General features: G+C 41.9%; 1 protein-coding gene across 2 annotated transcripts in view; it reads right to left on the bottom strand.

The window, feature by feature from the left end:
- Positions 1-2,787: 2,787 nt before the first annotated feature.
- LOC147642218 (citrate synthase, mitochondrial-like) overlaps positions 2,788-20,223 on the bottom strand; it is a 62,486-nt gene continuing 45,050 nt past the window's right edge. Inside the window, exons 11-19 of one of the 2 annotated variants that reach the window (XM_086803940.1) lie at positions 9,249-9,377; positions 7,874-7,916; positions 5,232-5,318; positions 5,019-5,120; positions 4,832-4,939; positions 4,658-4,708; positions 4,223-4,296; positions 3,380-3,431; positions 2,788-3,276 (exon numbers count right to left, since the gene is read on the bottom strand). In XM_086803940.1, the coding sequence (XP_086660066.1) occupies positions 3,175-3,276; positions 3,380-3,431; positions 4,223-4,296; positions 4,658-4,708; positions 4,832-4,939; positions 5,019-5,120; positions 5,232-5,318; positions 7,874-7,916; positions 9,249-9,377 (748 nt within the window). In that variant the 3' untranslated portion in view covers positions 2,788-3,174. The remainder of the gene's footprint in view (positions 3,277-3,379; positions 3,432-4,222; positions 4,297-4,657; positions 4,709-4,831; positions 4,940-5,018; positions 5,121-5,231; positions 5,319-7,873; positions 7,917-9,248; positions 9,378-20,223) is intronic. The other variant, XM_086803948.1, reaches the window with a different exon arrangement.

Consider the following 20,223-nt stretch of genomic DNA (forward strand, 5'->3'; position numbering starts at 1 on the left):
AGTTATTTAAAGAGTTGAATTACCATAGTTAACACTAGTTCTGTAATTGGACACTAAAGTGTCCTGAGGACACTAAAGTGTCCTGAAAGTTAGCATTTTTCTTGAATTTTTGTGGGCAATCTATTAAGAGTTTTGAAATGCTTAACATCCACAGATGTTCCTCAAGACCCAAAAAAAATTTGAGATTTTTTAAATTACACTTTTCTTAGCTTTTGCAAGGCAATATTTTAATTTTCTTAGACACATGCTGATAAAACGCATGATTTTTGCTGTTTTCAAAATAGTAGTAATTTGTACATAACTTTTAGAAGGGACATAGTTTGATCATGAAACTTGGCTTGATGGAAAGCCCATGATGTAAACTAAATCTTGGAATCATCAAACGATAATTATTGGATAAATTTTTGACTCGCTAATATTGAAATGATGTTTTTTATACAGGTGGAGCATGAATTTTTCTCCTTCCATATACAAGCTAATAATGTAAAACTTGAGGTGTACCCATGTTATATAGGGTAAATACTACTTTGTTTTGAATTTTCCAAAACTTTAGAGCCACTTTTTGGGCCTCTTCTTATACATGGCCTTTTGCGCAACCTGTTTTTAATACGTAAAATGTCTAATTATGAGCCTAATTTTGATTTTCATCAAAGGGGAAAGCTGTGTAAGTGCATTATTTGTTGTAACTATAGGTGTAGACTACTTGTGCAAGCATAGTTATGATTATTTTTTGAAAAAAGATGATCAAATTTTGTATTTTTATTTTTTACAGTTTTTTTAGAACTAGGCGATAAGAACCTACTTAAGTGGAGGCTAAGTTAGTGTCATACACATCAAATTATGACTTATTTATCTCATCTCAAGCATGAAAACCAATAATCAACATTCTCATTGATAGGGCTACAATTTTTTTAGTGGCGTGATTGAGTTTTGATAATACGCGTTACTTTTGCTGATTTTATACAACTTTTTTGAAAAAAATTCTAGAAAAGAAAAATAATTTTTTTGGTGAACTTCTACCTCCTTGGACTGATGTATGCTATCAAAATATCTTGGGAAAAATGCTATTGATATCATTGGATTTTTTTTTTGAGAGAATGATGCTTGCATATTTGAAAAAATCTTAAAAAATCCTGAAAAATGTTCATTTTCAAGACATATGCTACTTTGTTGCTTATGTACTTCCAAATAAAAAGGCATTTTATATGTTTAGCATTTTTTACATAAGCATAGGGTTATGTTCTACATGCCCAATGAAGCATTTTGGTTTTTAAAGCCTACATTAGGAGTTTGATTTTTTTTTCGCAACCCCCAAAAAAGGACACTCAAGTGTCCTGTTTTGGTACCAAACTAGTGTTAACATAACAGCTTTCTTTCTTTCCTTTATATTGCTTTCCCATTTATCTCCCTCACTCTCCTTCATAGTCCAATTACGTTTTCTTCCTTCTAATCATATCACATTAACTTAACTATTTAACTATCTAAATCATACATATGATAACCTCTAGAAATCTGGGGTAAGCATTGCTTCATTCAGTATATTAGTTTCTCAAGACTTCCCACGCACTCCCTCTTCACTAGACACTTGTGAATAATCAATCCTACACTAACTTAGACAATTAACATATATCTAAACTCGATAATTAAGATTAATATTACACATTATCATTTACTAAGCATAAACCATCACAACTTATAAAACTTAAGCTTTAATGTTCAAAACATTCATGTTCCACTTAACAATTATCACTACTTCACAAATTTCCTCGTAAAGGTAACATAATTTCACGAAGTAAATATTCATTTTTTATTAAAAAAACTTTGCATAATAAAATTAAAGTAAAAAATAAATTTATTCTCTTTTCAAACCAGCTTTAAATTCCTTCCACATATTGAAATATTAATTTCCCAAAAAAGAGCTCAAAAATTAAAAAAATCAATTAATAATTTTTAAAAAATCATTTCACTCTATCATGCTGATCTCTCGAATCATAAAAACATAATCTTCATTTTTTTAATTAAACTCATTTATTATTTATATATATTTTTTAAATATATAAATAATAAAAGTACAAATTTAATAAATTAAACTCTATTTTTGTTTCTCCAAAGTTCTTAGTCAAAAGAACTTATTCAAATACATCTTTGATACACTCCTCAAATCCAAACTTATTTTTAAATTATGTTTCTTTAAATTATTTCTTAAAAATAGTAACTTTTATTAATTCCTCTTTAATTAGAAATATAACGCTAATTTTTTTAAAATTCAATTAATGCATACTTATTTATTTCTTTGTTTTAAATCACATAATGAAAAACATCAACAAATTATATACTTCATTAATTAGAGTTCTACCATGATTAAGAAAAGTGATTGAAATAGTGACTAATCATATTTAATTAGTGATCAAATACATGCATTCATTAACTCAAAACATGTTTCATCTCTACTAATCATTATTTTTCTAATTATACATGAAAACTCTTAATATTACTTAATTACCATCATTTTTACTTAATAACAAAATGCATTACCTCAAACCACTAATAACAAAATGCATTACCTCAACAAGTGGTTGATTTGAACACAACGAAGCCGAGGAATGTGTTGTTTCAATACTTTAGACTCCTAATATCCTACTCCTCAATATTAATACATCTCTCAAACAGACTTAATGAGCAACTAGGAAATGTATGAGTGATGCCTACACTGGTGTTAGCGAGATGTTAAGGTGACTCCATTTGCCTCCACATCACCAAGCAGGGACTCTTGCACATATGATTCCAAATTCTGAATTTCTTATTACCAAGGTTATCAACAAAGTGATTGCGGAGCTGAACAACGACTGATAGTAATGTAAAGAGACATTAACATATGTGATACAACATATGTTCCCCTATATAGTAGTGTAAAGAGACATTAACATATGTGATACAACTCGATAAAAAAGGCAAGTCATAGCCTTCATGTACAGTCGATACTTATTAGGGAGAAAAAAGAGTACCGTGCTACATCACTTATTTGCAAAGCATGATCCAAAATTTCCTACTGTAGACAGCTGTACCTCTCTGTTAGAAAAGCCAGTCATCATCTAGCAAAGCCTGCAAAACCTTTTCTCGGCATATATCTTTTGAATCAAATGCAACCATCCCCACCACATTCTAAGGTAGGCTTCACTTAGCAGAAGACTTATTTTTGCAGTAGTTTTCTATCCAATCTAAGGTCATACTTTTAGGCCTTTCAATTGGAAGACCCAGGGCTCTGTCCCAGATGAGCTGCATGACAACACTCCCATCTATTTAGAGAGAATCCAAAATCAGGTTTTCCTAGAAATAATCTCCCTACGTGTGTTAATGTTGAAAGGGCTGCTTGAATCACCTGGGAGAGAGTACCAATGGAACGTGAGACTCCAAACAGAACCGTGAAGTAGCTGCAATCACACAAACCTACTAATTGAACACAAGGATTTTTGTATGCAGCTTCCACATTAAGGTGATCAAAACCACATCCCTAGATCACTCCCCAAGCTGATAAAATCACTCCAAAAAAGGTCATGTGCAAGTATCCACAGACGCGCAGGCTCCCTTGAGACCACAAGGGCTTGTATATAATATACTTCACATGGGGGTAGAAGACAGCGATGTTCATGTGCACCAAGCAGTTCAATGAAGAATCCTTTAACAGCTTTGAAACACCAAGATAAACATATGAATTCACAAAGCTGGTGACTCTTAAGAGCTGGGGGTTCTCATTGTTCGCCAAGTTGCAATTTGGGTGTAAATCATCCTGTGTCCCATCTCGCTTGAAACCTAAGATCTTACACCCTCCAAAGGGGTCACTAAATGCCTAATGTCAGGACAGGGATCTGAGACTAGCCGAGTGTATTCACAGGCTCCTAAACTTTTGATAGGACATGATGCAAGCAGTTGTACTTTCACATTGCAGACACACTCCAACTGATGATAAGATATGCATCACTGCTTCATCCACTGTTTTTGGGCTCACTTTGATAGGTGCAAACTACCTACTCACAATGGTCTCATTCGTCAGTTCCACACCCCACAGACAATTATCCATCCCCCTCCCCACCTCCACCCACACACCCCCCCCTCCCCCTTTTCTCCTCCCTTGCCCACACATTTTTTCTCCTTTTTTGCAACATCATCACGAAGACAGGTTTTCTTTGCTACTCCATAGATGGCACAAAAAGAAGTTACATACTTGTCTTCAGTCAAACCATAGTGGTGTAGCAAGACACCGCTATGAGCATCAACATTAGGCCATGGATTTTTAACCTGAAGAAACACCACAAAACCACAGAAATCTAAATCGTTAACGCATACAGATTTATTTCCATTTTCCTCCTTTTCCATGAATACAAACTGGACAGAGGCATCTACAAGCATTTCTCAACTTATTACCTTGTGTATTTAAATCACAGAAAAGCACAAGAGGCAATCATCACACTCCAAATTTTCGAAGATAGTCTCTCCCTTTCTTCATGGCAAGCTCAAGTAGAACACACCAAGCCCTTTGATATGAAACATTACAGGTACATTGAATATACCCATAATCTTAAAACAAGTCTTTCAAGTACATGTACATTCTACATATCAATTCTTGATCTTGCATAATACACACAAAAAAGACACTCACCTTTCCAAGATCCAAAAGAATTGGTGGAACGACCTCATACAATTTCGAGACCTTCAAACATGAAGCAAGAAATAATTGATGGAAATCTCAATGCTTCCTACATTAGCTCTAAAAGAAACACACACACACACACACACACACCAGCAGACAAAAAGCAGGTTAAATTTCCAATACCAGCTGGAACAATGGGTCATCAGGCAAGTGCTTCAATGCAAATCCTCTTTGACACGTATATCTTGGATCTGTCTTTCTTAAAACTGCATGACCGAATCCCGGCACCACCTGACATAGAATTCTACTTTTAGAGGCCAGTTGATAATAATATAATCCTGCCTAGTGAATCCAACTGAAAGCGTTTTACCTTCCCACTTTTCAAAGTCTTCAGAACATAGTCCTTAAGTTCCCCAGTGCTGACATCGGTACCGATCTCGTTCACAACAAATTTGATCCAGCGCAAGACTTCCTATAAAAAATAAACACCACACAACAAGGTTAGAGAGATTGATGGGACATTAAACCCCTCCAAAAAAAAATGGTATGTGTCTTGTGATAAAAGGAAGGCATAAAGAGGGACCTGATTAGCAAGACCATGTAAAGGACCTGCAAGGCCATTCATTCCTGCTGCAAAGGAAAGATACGGATCTGACAGTGCACTTCCAACCTAGATTGGAGATAGAAAGACATGCCCACCTTAGTATGTAGCTCTTCGTGCATAAACCAATGGCACATTTCAACCAGTGTAAGACTAGCCATGGCTAACAATATTCAGCAAAGCAGCAGTAAAAATACTACGTGTAATTTTTTAAACGGTCCTTTTGCTTTATCAACAATACAGCAAATTGCCTTAACTGTGGCATTGCCCCATCCCACCATGCTGAAAGAAGCATTGGAGTTCCAAAGAGCTCACAAACCATCCAGAGAGTAATATTCCTTTGACGGAAGCTGTCCCAGAGCCTCATCCGGAAGTCAGCAAGGAAAAGGGGAGGCGGCGGGTTACCATGGACCCACCAACAGGTGGCTGCTGCAGACATGACGCCAATCCCCTGCAGCTGGATACCTCACCCCAGTTTGGCAGAGTACTCAGTGCCTTGATGCTCACACTTGTGGAGGTGACACAACACAACCTTTAGAGAAAGGAAACAAGACTGGATTTAGAGAGACGCACTTGTTATAGCTAGGCAGGACCAAGACCAACATTGACCGATTTCATACGTACATCTCCATCATATGGCTATAATGACAAATGATGCAAAGTGATAAAGGAATGTAGCCAAAAATCGTAAGTAGGCTTAAAAGGATAAATATTTTAGAGTAACCCAATTATTAGGGAGGGCACTGAATGCCAGGAAAGGTACTTTCTGATTTGTGACATAAGGCAACATCCTTGCTGAGGGCAGGCAAAAAACAAGAACCCGAACAGCAAAAGCCATGATCAAAGGATCAATTGGCATTTTGGCCTTTTGTCCAACCCACTTATGTTTTCCGTGCAGTTGCTGGTTAAGCCCTGCTCTGGATACCATATGTGCTTTTACTGTTGCTCAGTCAACTATGAAACACACCTGTGCTGCAGAATCCTGCATGAACAGATAAAAGCAAAGCCATGCATCGAGTTGCTGCCTTGCAGCTTGCATGCAGACAGTCCCCACCTGTCACACGTGCACACAAAATCCGGATGATGGATGTCCCTTGTCTACACGAGATTAAAGTTGCCTATCCTGTGCAGGCTGTTGCTATTGCACATTGCTTCCTTCTCTCAGTAGAAAAAGAAGCATCCACTCAAGCGGACTACAACCCTCCGAGGAGGTACAATGTTTAATGTAGCAGAAAGAGGCGTGAGAATAACTTGGAAACAAAAACAGCCCAAGTGTGCAACTGGTACACAGCAGGCAAGGGCTGCCATTGCATAAGAAAGGGGTCCTGGCTCCAAGTGCGAGGGAAGGTGGCCGGTGCGCTGCATGTGCTCCAAATCACCCGTCAAAGCACTCCAAATGTCCACGATCAGTGAGGATGTGGTCCGTCCAGATAGAGTGCCTCTATGGCATCACTACACGTCAAACATGCCAGCCACTGCAATGCTGCTGATGAGCTCCCACTGTTGTTCAATGTGGGTCTGGGGGATTCAAGCTCGGGACCATGTCGGCAGTAGTAGTAGTGAGCAAGCTCGGGACCATGTTTCCTCTGCTTTTACTTTCAAATTTATGGCCTCCAAATTTCCACCCCAAATATGTCAGTTCTCCCAAATCTCCCCTCTATTTTTCCCTAAATTTGAAACTTTTCCTGATGGTTTCCATCTTGAATTTGTCTTGAATCCCTAGCTTTCTCCAAATTTGCCCGTAATGTATGGTTTCTCCCAAATCTACTCCGTAATTACGAGTTACGGTAAATTTCCACCATATTTTGGATTTATCCACCCCTGCTCGATGAAACAAGGTTGTACTGATCGATGAAACAAGGCAGCTGGACAGTACAACTTACCAAAAAGCTTCAGAAGCGAGTCCACGTGGGAAAGGCAGTCGCATTTGTGTGCAGAGACATTAGCAAGAAGCGAGTTTTGTCATTAAAGATTGAATCCTTTAATTTCTGGTATCACTATTGTTGTAAGCATCACAAACTCTTGGGACCCTGCAAGAGGATTTGTGGGGACCACACACAGTATTGTACAAAAAATTGATAATACAAGCCCTAAAGGGAACCCAAGGGGGCGGGGAGGTTGGAAAGTGGGGGGATAAGGAGCACTCAGAGGCACAGTATCCACAAGCCATAAAATTGTGCATTGCATTCTCTATCGCATCGTGTGCGCTTTTAATCAAAGTGAATGATTAAGCTCTCTGGTGGGCCAATCCTCTATCAAGATATGGCCATGCACTATGGATAAGCATTAAGGAGAGGAAAAGGGAATGATCAAGAAATGGTTTGACATGTCTTGTATCCTGTTTTGCAGTCGAGGCAAAAGGCTTTTTGAAGAACCTTCTCATGTATGTCTCCATGTACGTGTATCTTGAAAACCAAAATACTACCAGTGCAAGCCTTCTTTGGTCCTCTTCTTGCTCTTAAAATTAAGATCCAGAAACCTCTAGGGAACAAGTTCTGGTGGGGCGATGTACCGCTATAAAAAAGACCATTTTCTTGCTTACCCTTTCCCCTTTTATTTTGTAGCCAATATCATAGTAACCTAAGTTGTTCTTGAAATAAGAGAGTGCATAACCAAGTACTCACCAATCGAACAGTGTGAGCACTAACATTTCCTCCCTCGTGATCACTGCGATCATCAACAAAAAAGATACCAGGTTGTGATAGTTTGCTTATTCATGAAAAAAGGGTCAGAAGTGCTTATTTTGCAGAACTTTGCGCTAGTGAACTACCTGTACAAAAAAGGTCTTCAAATTGTAAATGACTCTGTTGGTCACCATGAACATGTGTGTATTTGCAAGCACGTTTCCACAAATCCCCTTAAAAGCCAGCATTTAGCATTGACTTATCTAAGCACTGTGCATATTATCATGCACACAGTGCAATATTTATGAATATGCACCCATACACATAAATACATGGCTGCAAAAGTTGCTTGATGGTATACATAAATGCATACAACACGTGCATATACTATGTCCAAAATACATTTGTACACTTTGATGTGGTTGACCACATTGATTGTTCTCAAGCCCTGACTTAACACTGAAGCAGTCTTAAATGTAACTTCCTTCAGTAAGCCTTGTCAAATTGAGCTCTCTTCAAAAACACCAAGCTGCTTAGAGTCTCAATTGCAAATGAGTGTTGAACTATGGCAACAAACTGTCCATGTAAACTATATTAAATCTGCACACGCGCATGTGCCCCCCACACATACACACCCGCACCTCCAAGCAATTGAGACCGTTTTGACGCAAATAACTTTTTCAGCAAGCTAAAACAAAACAAAGAATACACTAGGAAACATGCCCTCTTTATTATAGCATGGCACCATTATTCTAGGAAAAACCTCCTTTCTCCATCACGCTTTCACATAAAAACAGCATTTGCAGGCCAATGAGGTGATAGCTCAGGTGGTGAAGGTGTTTTCCTAAGACCAAGAGGTCTTGGGTTCAAAACCCCCCTTGGTGCTTCCTCAGCAGCATTGCCTACGGGCGGTGAAAAATCGGTAACTACGGGAGGATCTTGGGCCAAAGGCCAGTCCAAAAAAAAAAAAAAAGCATTTGCAGGAAATGTTTGAAGGGAAGGAATGAACAAATCCCTGCTCTGTGCTCTTTATGCTTCGGCACAATTGAACAACCTCATTCTTATCCACTATCTTGGTGAGTGTTGATGCCACTTGCTTTTTTGGCCAATCATCTTATACAACATTCATGACCTTACAGACTCATTTTGCTTAACCATACTCCTTTGTTTGTGGTGAGAATTTTCCTCACTTCTTGCCTGAAGATTTAAACCTCCCCGCTTCAGCAAATAATTTTGTCTTCTTAGCCTAAGGTTCTTTTAATTAAATTTGGTCGTTTCCCTGCTACATGATACATGTCCTTCAGTGCATATGATACAACTACAAGTCCTATGATCCAATAGTATTTCTCATTAAAATCAACAAAGGCGTTACTACCTGTGAATGGTGAGATAGAGTCGCATCAATTCATGCATCTCAGCATCCTCGAAACCAAGCATATGTGCAAAGTTCGCACCATAATCTAGTGCATTATCTGCAGAAATCACTTGTCCTTCCTTGTAGACCCTGAGAGGGAACAATAAGGCAACTAATTACAAAGGTCCTTTTTTGAAGCAAGCCCTTTTGCTGTTTTTAAGCATTTAAAAAATACTAAAATTTCAAGAAATTGTCACATGCAAGTAACATGTGCATTTAACAAAGTTTTGAGAATATATCAGTGCCCTCAATATAGATATGGGTTCAAAGATAAAGCAATATCCTCTTTAAAACAGAAAGAAATAAGGTTCACTTGGAATATTTAGTATGTGAGCCATTGCCACCTTGATTGCTATCCACCACATATGTAAAAAGCACTGGAAACCTCAAAATAGTTGGACATGTAAGCCATTACGTCTTCTACCCACTAATTTTGGATACACCTTACATAGCGTCGGAATACCAAAATCTTTAACTTCACCCCCTCCACACACACACACACACACACGATGAGAAGAAGAAGAAGAAAGAGGAGAAGAGGAGGAGGGGGGGGGAGTGAAAGCGAGCGAGAGAGAGAGAGAGAGAGAGAGCGTCTACTAAAGACCCAATGGGCCTATGAGACCAAAGTGATACAATAATTTCCATGGCATATCTCATCATGGAATGGAAAACAAAACATTAACATAGCTATCTCACTGGGGTGATACAAAACCGTCCATGGAAACTCATCATGGAATACTAGGAACATAGAAACATGAGAGCAACATCAGCTCCCAATAGATGGCATACCACTCTCCAAAATATCAAGCATGAGGCTAATGAGTATGGCCGAGAGGTCTCCCTCAGCTATGTTACGTGGAAAGGTAGCTCGATGGACATCGAGCATGTCCTGGATCTTAGTGTATTGAAATGTGTTGATTAACATTGTGTTCAACCAAACATTCCACACCAACCGGTGGAATTAGAGCCACAGATTTCTTGTGTTCCCTACTCACAAGTGCCTCCCTATCCTCTCAGGTGATGGATGCACATGAGCGAGTTTGGCGGCATACCAGAGAGGCAGTCCACCACCCCCCCCCACCCCCCCCCCCCCCACACACACACACACGATGAGAAGAAGAAGAAGAAAGAGAAGAAGAGGAGGAGGGGGGGAGCGACAGCAAGAAAGAAAGAAAGCTGTATTAACATCTACTAGAGGCCGAACTCGACCTATGAGACAAATCAATGTACAACTGTCAATGTCTTCTGGATGTCCAGAGAAAAAAAAAAGGACAAAATGAACATGAAATAAACTATGAAGGTACTAAGCTAGTGGGGGGGTGTGATGGATGGAGCACTACTGCTAGAGGCTCAGTATGCAACCTATATGCACACACACACACACACACACAGAGAGAGAGAGAGAGAGAGAGAGAGAGAGAGAGAGAGAGAAATGAAATGAAATGAAATGTTATATTAACGTCTTCAAAAGGCCATAATGACCTATGAGACCAAAAGTTACATCATGGTGGATCTGATACAATGTCTGGATAAAAAAACCCAAAAAACCAAGAGAGAGAGAGAGAGAAAATGAAATGAAATGAAATGTTATATTAACGTCTTCAAAAGGCCATAATGACCTATGAGACCAAAAGTTACATCATGGTGGATCTGATACAATGTCTCGATAAAAAAACCCAGAAAATGAAAAATAAAGATGATACTACTTGCACCTAGAAAATGAAACTGGAACTGGAGAGAGAGAGAGAGAGAGAGAGAGAGAGAGAGAGAGAGAGAGCCCCTTGTTTGCTTAATCACCGAGATATTTTGTAGGGATAGATGATGCTTACCTATTGGTGTCACTTGCACGAGGAGAGATAATAAAAGTTAAAGTTCCTTTATCTCGGGCACTCAATGGGGACCTTTTTTTTGATAATAAATCACTAAGCTGCATAAGGTATGGGCAGTGTATATTTTTATTATGGCTTAGTTAAGTGAACACAATCTTTCTAAGAAAGGCTTATCTCTTTGCTTCTCAATCAAAGGTAGAACTGTTTTTTTCACGAATATTTCTTTACAGTTTTCGGACACAAGTTCCACTTCTCAGTATTGCCGTTGGAAAATACTACCTTGAGAAGGAAATGGTAGAGCGTAAAGTAGTATGGGGAATGGGACAAGACAAAAAACTGTATGGCGAGGCTCCTGTCTCCTCCTCCTGTGGCATGTCCTCTGTAATGACATAGGAGGATCCTGATGGAGGAAAGTAACTTAGGGCTATGTATATAACCCTGTCCTGTCAGAGCTATAAGCTGATCCACATGTATCTGGCCTCTGGATCCTGTGCTACCACTCTCAGTCTCCCTTGTAGCTCCCGTCTAAATAGAACTACTACTCCCCTCGACCCTCTCGAGGTACCTTGGCGTGTGGTCCTCCTGTATGCTAACTCCCACTGGAATCCCTCTACTCGAGGTAGCCCTCTCTCTGGGCTCTGATGTGTCTCTGTCAGAAGTATGATGTCTCTCCCCACCATAACATGCTCCAGTCGTTCGGGCTGCACCCATAGTGAACCATTACAGTTCCATATTGCCATGTGTATCTCTGTCAGTGGCTTGGTCTGTGTCCCATAGGCCCCAAACCGCTAGTCCATGGGCCGGCCATCAATGATGACCCGACCATCTCGATAGAAGGCCTTCTTGCCTTCTCTCCTCGCGTGTAAGACTCGTGGCATGCAAGCTCTCCTATGCTCTAGCTGCATCCTCGTGAGATCATCATCCAAGAAAATAGAAGCTCCCTCTAAGCCTCGTAATATGACCCTCTTCCTCATGAAGGTGACCCTCTCCGTCTCTCCTGCAAACTTGAGGATGAGGGCTCGCTTGCATGTTGAGTCTTTCCCGACTCTCCATGCTTTGGTGAAGGGGAGAGGGTCCTCTTCCCTGTAGCCTAGCTTCATGCATAGAAGCTGTCCATCTTTCTCGAGAGTGGAGTTGGGTGTCTCGGCTATACCTGTGACTCGAATGTTGAGGCGGTGGGCATGCCTCATCTTCTCCTCCTCAATGGTGGTGTGAATGATTTGATGTTCTTCCCTTTGAGTCTTGGTGTGAATGATTTGATGTTCTTCCCTTTGAGTCTCCTCCCTCACTTCTTTACGGATGTTCTTCTTCACCACCTCAACCCATCCTGATTGCTTGGCTTCGAGTTTTCCCTCCATGTCTTTTGTGATCTCCTTGGAGATCTCTTCTTTGATGGCCGTGAGAGTGTTGTCATTGATCTCCCCTTCTTCCTTCTCGGTGTTCTTGACGGCTCCCAGTTCCACTTTCAATGCACTCACCTCCTCCTTGAGTGCTGTGTTCTCTTGTTCAAGGTCCGTGACCAGTGCTTCGAGGGCCATGATGTGCCGGTGTAGTTTGTTCTCCACCTCATTGAGGTTGGAATCGGATGTCTTCTTGTTCTCCTTGATTAGTGCCTTCATTGCCGTCTCGAGGGCCTCGAGTTTCTCTTGGATACTTGGGGCCATTCCTCGAAATTACTCTGCAGCCCTTCCCACAGGTAGGGAGGAGAGAGAGAGAGAGAGAGAGAGAGAGAGCTATCAAGCGTCTACTAAAGACCCAATGGACCTATGCGACCAAAGTGATACAATAATGTCCATGGCATATCTCATCATGGAATGGAAAACAAAACATAAACATAGTTATCTCACTGGGGTGATACAAAACTGTCCATGGAAACTCATCATGGAATACTAGGAACATAGAAACATGAGAGCAGCATCAGCTCCCAGTAGATGGTATACCACTCTCCAAAATATCAAGCATGAGGCTAATGAGTATGGCCAAGAGGTCTCCCTCAGCTATGTTACGTGGAAAGGTAGCTTGATGGACGCGGAGCATGTCTTGAATCTTAGTGTATTTAAGTGTGTTGATTAACATTGTGTTCAACCAAACATTCCACACCAACCGGTGGAATTAGAGCCACAGATTTCTTGTATTCCCTACTCACAGGTGCCTCCCTATTCTCTCAAGTGATGGAAGCACATGAGCGAGTTTGGCGGCATACCAGAGAGGCAGTCCACACCCCCCCCCCCCCCCCCCCCCCCCGGGCGCACGGCATACCAGAGAGATATCAAGCGTCTACTAAAGACCCAATGGGCCTATGAGACCAAAGTGATACAATAATGTCCATGGCATATCTCATCATGGAATGGAAAACAAAACATAAACATAGCTATCTCACTGGGGTGATACAAAACTGTCCATGGAAACTCATCATGGAATACTAGAAACATAGAAACATGAGAGCAGCATCAACTCCCAGTAGATGGTATACCACTCTCCAAAATATCAAGCATGAGGCTAATGAGTATGGCCAAGAGGTCTCCCTCACCTATGTTACGTGGAAAGGTAGCTCGATGGATGTGGAGCATGTCTTGAATCTTAGTGTATTTAAGTGTGTTGATTAACATTGTGTTCAATCTTGTGTTCCCTACTCAGAGGTGCCTCCCTATCCTCTCAAGTGATGGATGCACGTGAGCGAGTTTGGCGGCATACCAGAGCCCCACCCCCCCCCCCCCCCCGGCGCGCGCGCGCGGCGCACGGCACTCTCCAAACTTTCCTATTAACCCCACAATATCACAGATCATATTCTGAAACAAGGCATGAGTAAGATAACTATTATTTAACAAGCAAAGCCTCTTTTCTGGCAGTTGTACATCAACAATGGGAACATATAAATAGAGACTCATCCATGAAGGAGCATGATCCGAGAGTCCCAAACAATAATCAACCCACATGCGGCCCTCCTAGCTCTATTCTTCATGATGAAACCCATGCCCGGACACCACACAAGTGGAAGAAGACATGGGAACAAGGTCCATAAGATTTGATTACGGAAAAGCACCATTCTTGATGAAAAAGCAAAAAGTCAAACACGGTTGACCGTGAGCCAAGGGCACCATTGGAAAGAGGAGACTGATCCGGACCAAAAAGCTAAAAGCCACTTTTTCAAAAAGCACCTCCAAGGCCCTGAAGCTAGAAAAGAAAAACAAGAACTTTTAACTAAAGTTATATTTTACTATTAAAAAGACCAAAAGCAAAGTAAAAGGCAAAAGCAAAGCAAAAGCATCACTTTTTGGAAAAAAGCAAGGCTTCCCCAAGTATAAAAGAAGCATGAGCCTCTCTTTTGAGCATCAAGTTGAAGAACAACCTCTTCATCGTGTCGCCATCTTCGTTGAAGCATGGAGATCATCTTCTCCATCATCATCTACTTGATCATGAACAAAACCATGAGTTTTTCATCGTTGCCCGCTGATTTCAAAGCACCTCCATCGGCTATAGTGCCACATCATCACATGTCTGTACGACTGTACGAATCCGTACAGTCGTACAGAATTGTACGGACATGTGCGAAGCTATACTTGGAACTTTGACTTGGACTTGGATTTGGATCTGGATATTGTATCTGGTACTAGTCCGATGAGAGATTCTTGTGGGTCATCCCCGTGGTGTGCTCGGCATCAAAGATCTCGTGCCTTGACACCGACTTCGACTTAGGGATTCTACATCGGCATATTTGTTTGCTTTTGTATTCGTTGTGAAACCGGCCTCTGGTAGAAACCAAAGTGCAGAAGACTAGCAGTCACCCTTCCACTTGTAGTCCAAATAAGAAACAAAATAAACTGGAGCTAGAGTGCCCCAAAACTGAAATAAAATCGACACCTGTTGGCCCCAAAGCTTGGCGCCCCTTTCGGTATTTCTTTATTCAAATTCAAAGAGATGTAAACCTGAGTACAACAAAACCAGCCACGAGAATACACCTATATGTCCAATCTGGCAGCCCACAAGACCTCTTAGCACAGAGGATTCACACACAGATCTGTGTTCCACAAAAGCAACACTCTGTGCTTCCCTCTGATCAACCAAGACAATTCAGCCGGGCAGCCTTGAGCACACATCTGGCATATCCCATGAACATGGTTTCACAACTCAGCACAAACATACATCCACTGTCCAGTCTCTGTTTCCACCCTTTCAATCTGCCATACCCCTCCTCTCACAAGGGGCCAGATAACACAACTCTGCAGCAGACATAAGCCAATGGAAAGAAAGAAAGATGGACAAGTTCAGAGCTTACCAATTTCAGTGCGTGGTTCTGCACTCGTGAGGCCGATCGTACCAGTCTGTACTTTCCTCCCTGCAACCACTTGACTGATGCACCAACTAAGCTCTGATAAAGCACTACCTGCAACTGGAAATGCACCGCCCACTACTATTCAGGTCTGAACAGAACTGTAACCAGCTGTATCTATCCGCACCCGTACAGGTCAGTAGAACCCTACTGTACCTGTTCGTACAGTCTCTGCGCCTGCAGCTGCTGTTGGGGTAAAGGCATAATGCCCACCCTTATAGTGTGTACAAGCCCATAAGTTATAGTACATAGTACACTTAGTACTTTTAATGTACTAAGTGCACTATGTGTACTAGTGCAATATACATGTGTGATAGGGGAGTCACACACTCATCTTGATGAGTTGACTTATCCCCACAACTCTCTCTCTCTCTCTCCCTTGTTTCTCTGTGTATGTCTCCCACATGAACTCTAACCCTAACTCCCATTCAACTGGTATCAGAGCCCTGGTTTTAGGGTTTTGTTCTCAAGGGTGCTCATAGCTTCACAGGCCCATGTTGCTGGAGAAGTAGCAACCAGGAGGAAAAGGTGCAAAGGATTTCCCACAGCCAGTCGTAGGCTCGCAGCAGGTGAGGAGCTAAACGCCGCCAGCAAGCAGGTCGACTAGGTGTCAGCGCTGGGCAGCAATACGTCGACTGCGCTGGGCAGCAATACGTGAGGTAGCGAGGAGGCCAACGCATTCAACCTTGGCTACCTGCGCTAGGCGAAGGCAGGCGGACACGTAGGCTGACTGCTGGGCGTGAGCGAGCCGTGCATCCAAGCTTGTACTGCAATCGAGCTAGTCGTCGCCACCTCCAAGACGGGCTGTACACCACTGCTTGCATCTCGGCTTTGCCACCTTCAATGTCTGTGTGAAGGTGCCGCTCACCCACACCACGAATTAAAAATGCTGAGGTATTGTAAAGCATTCAGACATCACGCTTCCCCTGATACCACAATGACAAGGGAACATCACATTGGTCTCGATTTCTGCTCTGTGAGGATGGAAGAAGAGCATCCGATTCATCAATACAGCAGCATCAGATTTCTGCAACAGCATCAACAGAAATTCAGCCTGCAAATCTTAGAGAAATTCAAAAATTAAGAGGTATTTGCCTTCAATTTTGGGAATTTCTTATCAATTCAATCAATTGAGCAGGTCAGGTGCCGAATTGCTCAATTTTTGAGCAAAAATTGACAAAATTGGGTGACATTGGTCACAATCAGGATCAATTTGCAGGAAATTGGATGTCGAAATTTGGGGCTTTTGATGAATTGTGCAATTAAGCATTCATACATGTTGTATGATGTGAGAAATCGCACATTCGGGCAAAATTGCAGCAAATTGCAGTGCAAATCAAGGGGCTTTTGTGCCGATTGGATTGATTTGCATGCAGGCACTCGCATTTGATGCTTTGGGCAATGTGTTGATGCCTGTCAAGCACTCAATGTGCCTGTAAATCAAGGGGCTTTCATGTATTGGATGTATATGTGGCCAGGGGGAAGCACCGTGAAGACTCTCGATGCCTTCATGTGCGTCAATGTACCATGTATGATCAGCAATTGATCTTAAATCAAGGGGCTTTTCAAGATCGTATGCTTGTTGAGCTTGGCAAAGCAGCAGGCAAGACTTTTATGCCTTGAATCCTCAGAAATCAGCTTGCAGTCAAGGGGCTTTTGCCCAATTTCTGTTCGGGACTGTTGTATGCAGTGTTCGGGACTGCAAAAGTCTGATATTCACTCATTTGGACAGCCAGGAGAGCATTTATTGCTATTGTACCTGCTGGTACAGATTTGGTAGAGCTTTGTACAAGTTTTGGCATGGCTGCACATTGATTTGAGTGAGTAAAAATCTCAATTTCAGCTGCTGTATTTGCCGGTACAGGTTTGGTACATCATTGGTGAGCACTTAGTACTGCTGTACAGTACTTTGGAAGGGCAACAGAGCACATTTAAGGTGCTGTCCTAAATCTGCAACAACCAGATTTTGGTGATTTTATCACATAAAGTGGGAGTAGAGTTGCATTCGTGCTTCCGCAGTGGGAGATAAAGCTTGGGAGAACAACTGTGAGCACTTTGTGTGCTTTTGGTGCAGTGTTTGCACATTTTGCAGGGAGTCAGGCATTGACAGGTTGCATATTGCTATGGCAACCACAGGTGAGAGCTCTTCATTGCTTCACATCAAGAAGCTTGAAGGCTCACATAACTATGATATTTGGCAAACCCAGTGCTATAATGTGTTGCTCCAGAAGAAGCAGCACAAGCCTATCAAAGAAAGGGGTGTAATGCCCGCTTCTCTTACTGCTGAAGAGTGGGAAGATATGGATGAGCTGGCAAGATCTACTATCATGTTGTCTGTGTCAGACTCTTTACTTTTCAGCATTCGTGAAGAGAAGACAGCTTGGGGAATGTGGCAGAGATTGCAGGACTTGTATGCCCAGCAAAGTGCCTCAAGCAAAGTGTATTAGTTGAAGAAACTCATAGGTCTTTAGATGAAGGAAGGGGCATCTATGACAGCCCATCTAAATGAGTTTAATGGTATTGTCAGCCAAGTTATAAATCAAAAGTTGGCAATGGACGATGAGTTCAAAGCCACTTTTCTGTTATGCACTTTGCCAGAGAGTTGGGACACATTCAGGACAGCCACTAGCAATTCGAATGCTATGCTATCATATGCAGATGTTGAGGGTGCTCTTCTTCAAGAAGAGATGAACAGGAAAAACAACTCTGTTGGAAAGTCCAATGCAATGAATGCGCGTGGGAGATCCCAACAAAGGGGTAAAAGCCAAGAACGGGGAAGGAGCAAGTCCCGCTCCAAAAAGGACTTGGAATGCCATTATTGTGGCAAGAAGGGACACATCAAAAAGCAATGCTACAAATGGAAAAATGATTAAAAGGAAAAGGGAAAAGGCAAAGACAAAGACAAAGATGAAGCCAAAGATGCAAAGCAAAAGGGCAAAAGTGGAGTCAAGATTGAAGAAATCAATGTGTCACATGCAGGTGACAGTGAGGATGAGGTCCTATTCACGTCTTCACTTGATGCCCATTCACTTCTTACAGGTGGTCATGGTATGCACTCATGGATCATTGATTCAGGTGCCTCCTTTCATGTCACAGGTTGCAGAGACTTATTTGTCAGGTATACTGCTGGCAATGAAGGAGTAGTTTATTTGGGTGATAACCATGCAGGCAAGATTCTTGGCAGAGGTGATGTGAGGCTTGTGTTTTCAGATGGCTCACAGCTTATGCTCCATGATGTCAAGCATGTGCCTGAGATCAAGAAGAATCTGCTTTCTACTGGACAGCTTGATGATGCTGATTATGTTACCACATTTGGTCGTGGAAAGTGGAAAATTAGTAAGGACTCACTGGTTGTTGCCAGAGGCTCTAAGGTGGACACTCTTTACTTCATGCATGCAGGTGTTTGTCACCATGCTAATGTAAATGCAACCGAGCTGCCGGAAATTTCTCTGTGGCATAGCCGGTTGGGACACATGAGTGTCAAAGGAATGGAGCAATTGTCTCGTTTGGGTTACTTGCCTTCTCTACAGTTTTCAAGTTTTCAGTTTTGTGAGCATTGTATATATGGTAGGCAACTACAGTGCCCCCACAAGAAAGCTCTTGGACAGAAAGATGCTCAGTTAGAGCCTGTGCATACAGATGTATGTGAGATGCCTCAACTTTCTTTGGGAGGGGCAAAATATTTTTTGTCTTTTATTGATGATGCCACACGTAAGGTGTGGGTTTATCCTCTTCGTTTGAAGAGTGATACATTCTCAGTGTTTGAGAAGTTTGTTGCTCTTGTTGAGAATCAAACTGGCAAAACATTGAAGGCTTTGCATTCCGACAATGGGGGAGAGTATATGTCCAAACAGTTTCAGGACTTTTGTGATGCTAAAGGCATCAAGAGGGAGCTCTCTACTCCTTATGATCCTCCACAAAACGGGACAGCAGAGAGGATGAACAGGACCATTCAGGAGAAGGTCCGTTCTATGTTGTCACATGCTGCATTACCTCATGGTTTTTGGACTGAAGCTGTTATGACAGCCGTTCATCTTATAAAAAGGTCACCTAACACGAGGCTTGGTGGGAAAGTGCCAGAGGAAGTATGGACAGGGAAGCCTCCGTCATACAAGCACTTGAGAGTGTTTGGTTGCATTGCGTACGTGCACATACGCAGGGAAATGCGCACCAAACTTGATCCTAAGTCTCACAAATGCATATTCCTAGGATATGGTGACAGAGGTGAAATGGGGTATAGACTTTGGGATCCCGTGAATAGAAAGATTATACGCAGCAATGATGTCATTTTTGATGAAACATGCATGTATAAGGAGCCTGCAAGGCAACAGGAGCCTGGCAGAGTCATCTTTGATGATGATGGACATCATGGACAACAACCAAGGGCTGTAAATCAGCCATTACAGCAGCAAAACCAGCCCTTAAATGGTGCTGAAAATGGTCCAAATGGACAGCCAGAGATGGCAGAAAATATCCCTATGGATATGCCACAGTTAGAGGAGATACCGGGCATGATTTTTCAGCCTTATGGCATGGAACAGGAGCCACCAATGGGTGATATGCAGGCTGGACAGCAACCTGCAAATGATGGTCATTGGGTACGGAGGTCCACAAGACCCTCCAGAGCCCCTGACAGGTTTGTTCCAGGGGTTGACTATTTGATGCTCACTGACTGTGGGGAGCCCTCATGTTATAAGGAGGCTTTACAGAGGGCAGACAAGGCTCTTTGGGAGCGTGCCATGAAGTCAGAGATGGATTCTCTGCATAAAAATGGAAC

Source organism: Cibotium barometz, chromosome 1 (genome assembly GCF_041138505.1).
Source record: "Cibotium barometz isolate CiBa-2024 chromosome 1, ASM4113850v1, whole genome shotgun sequence".
NCBI lineage: Eukaryota > Viridiplantae > Streptophyta > Polypodiopsida > Cyatheales > Cibotiaceae > Cibotium > Cibotium barometz.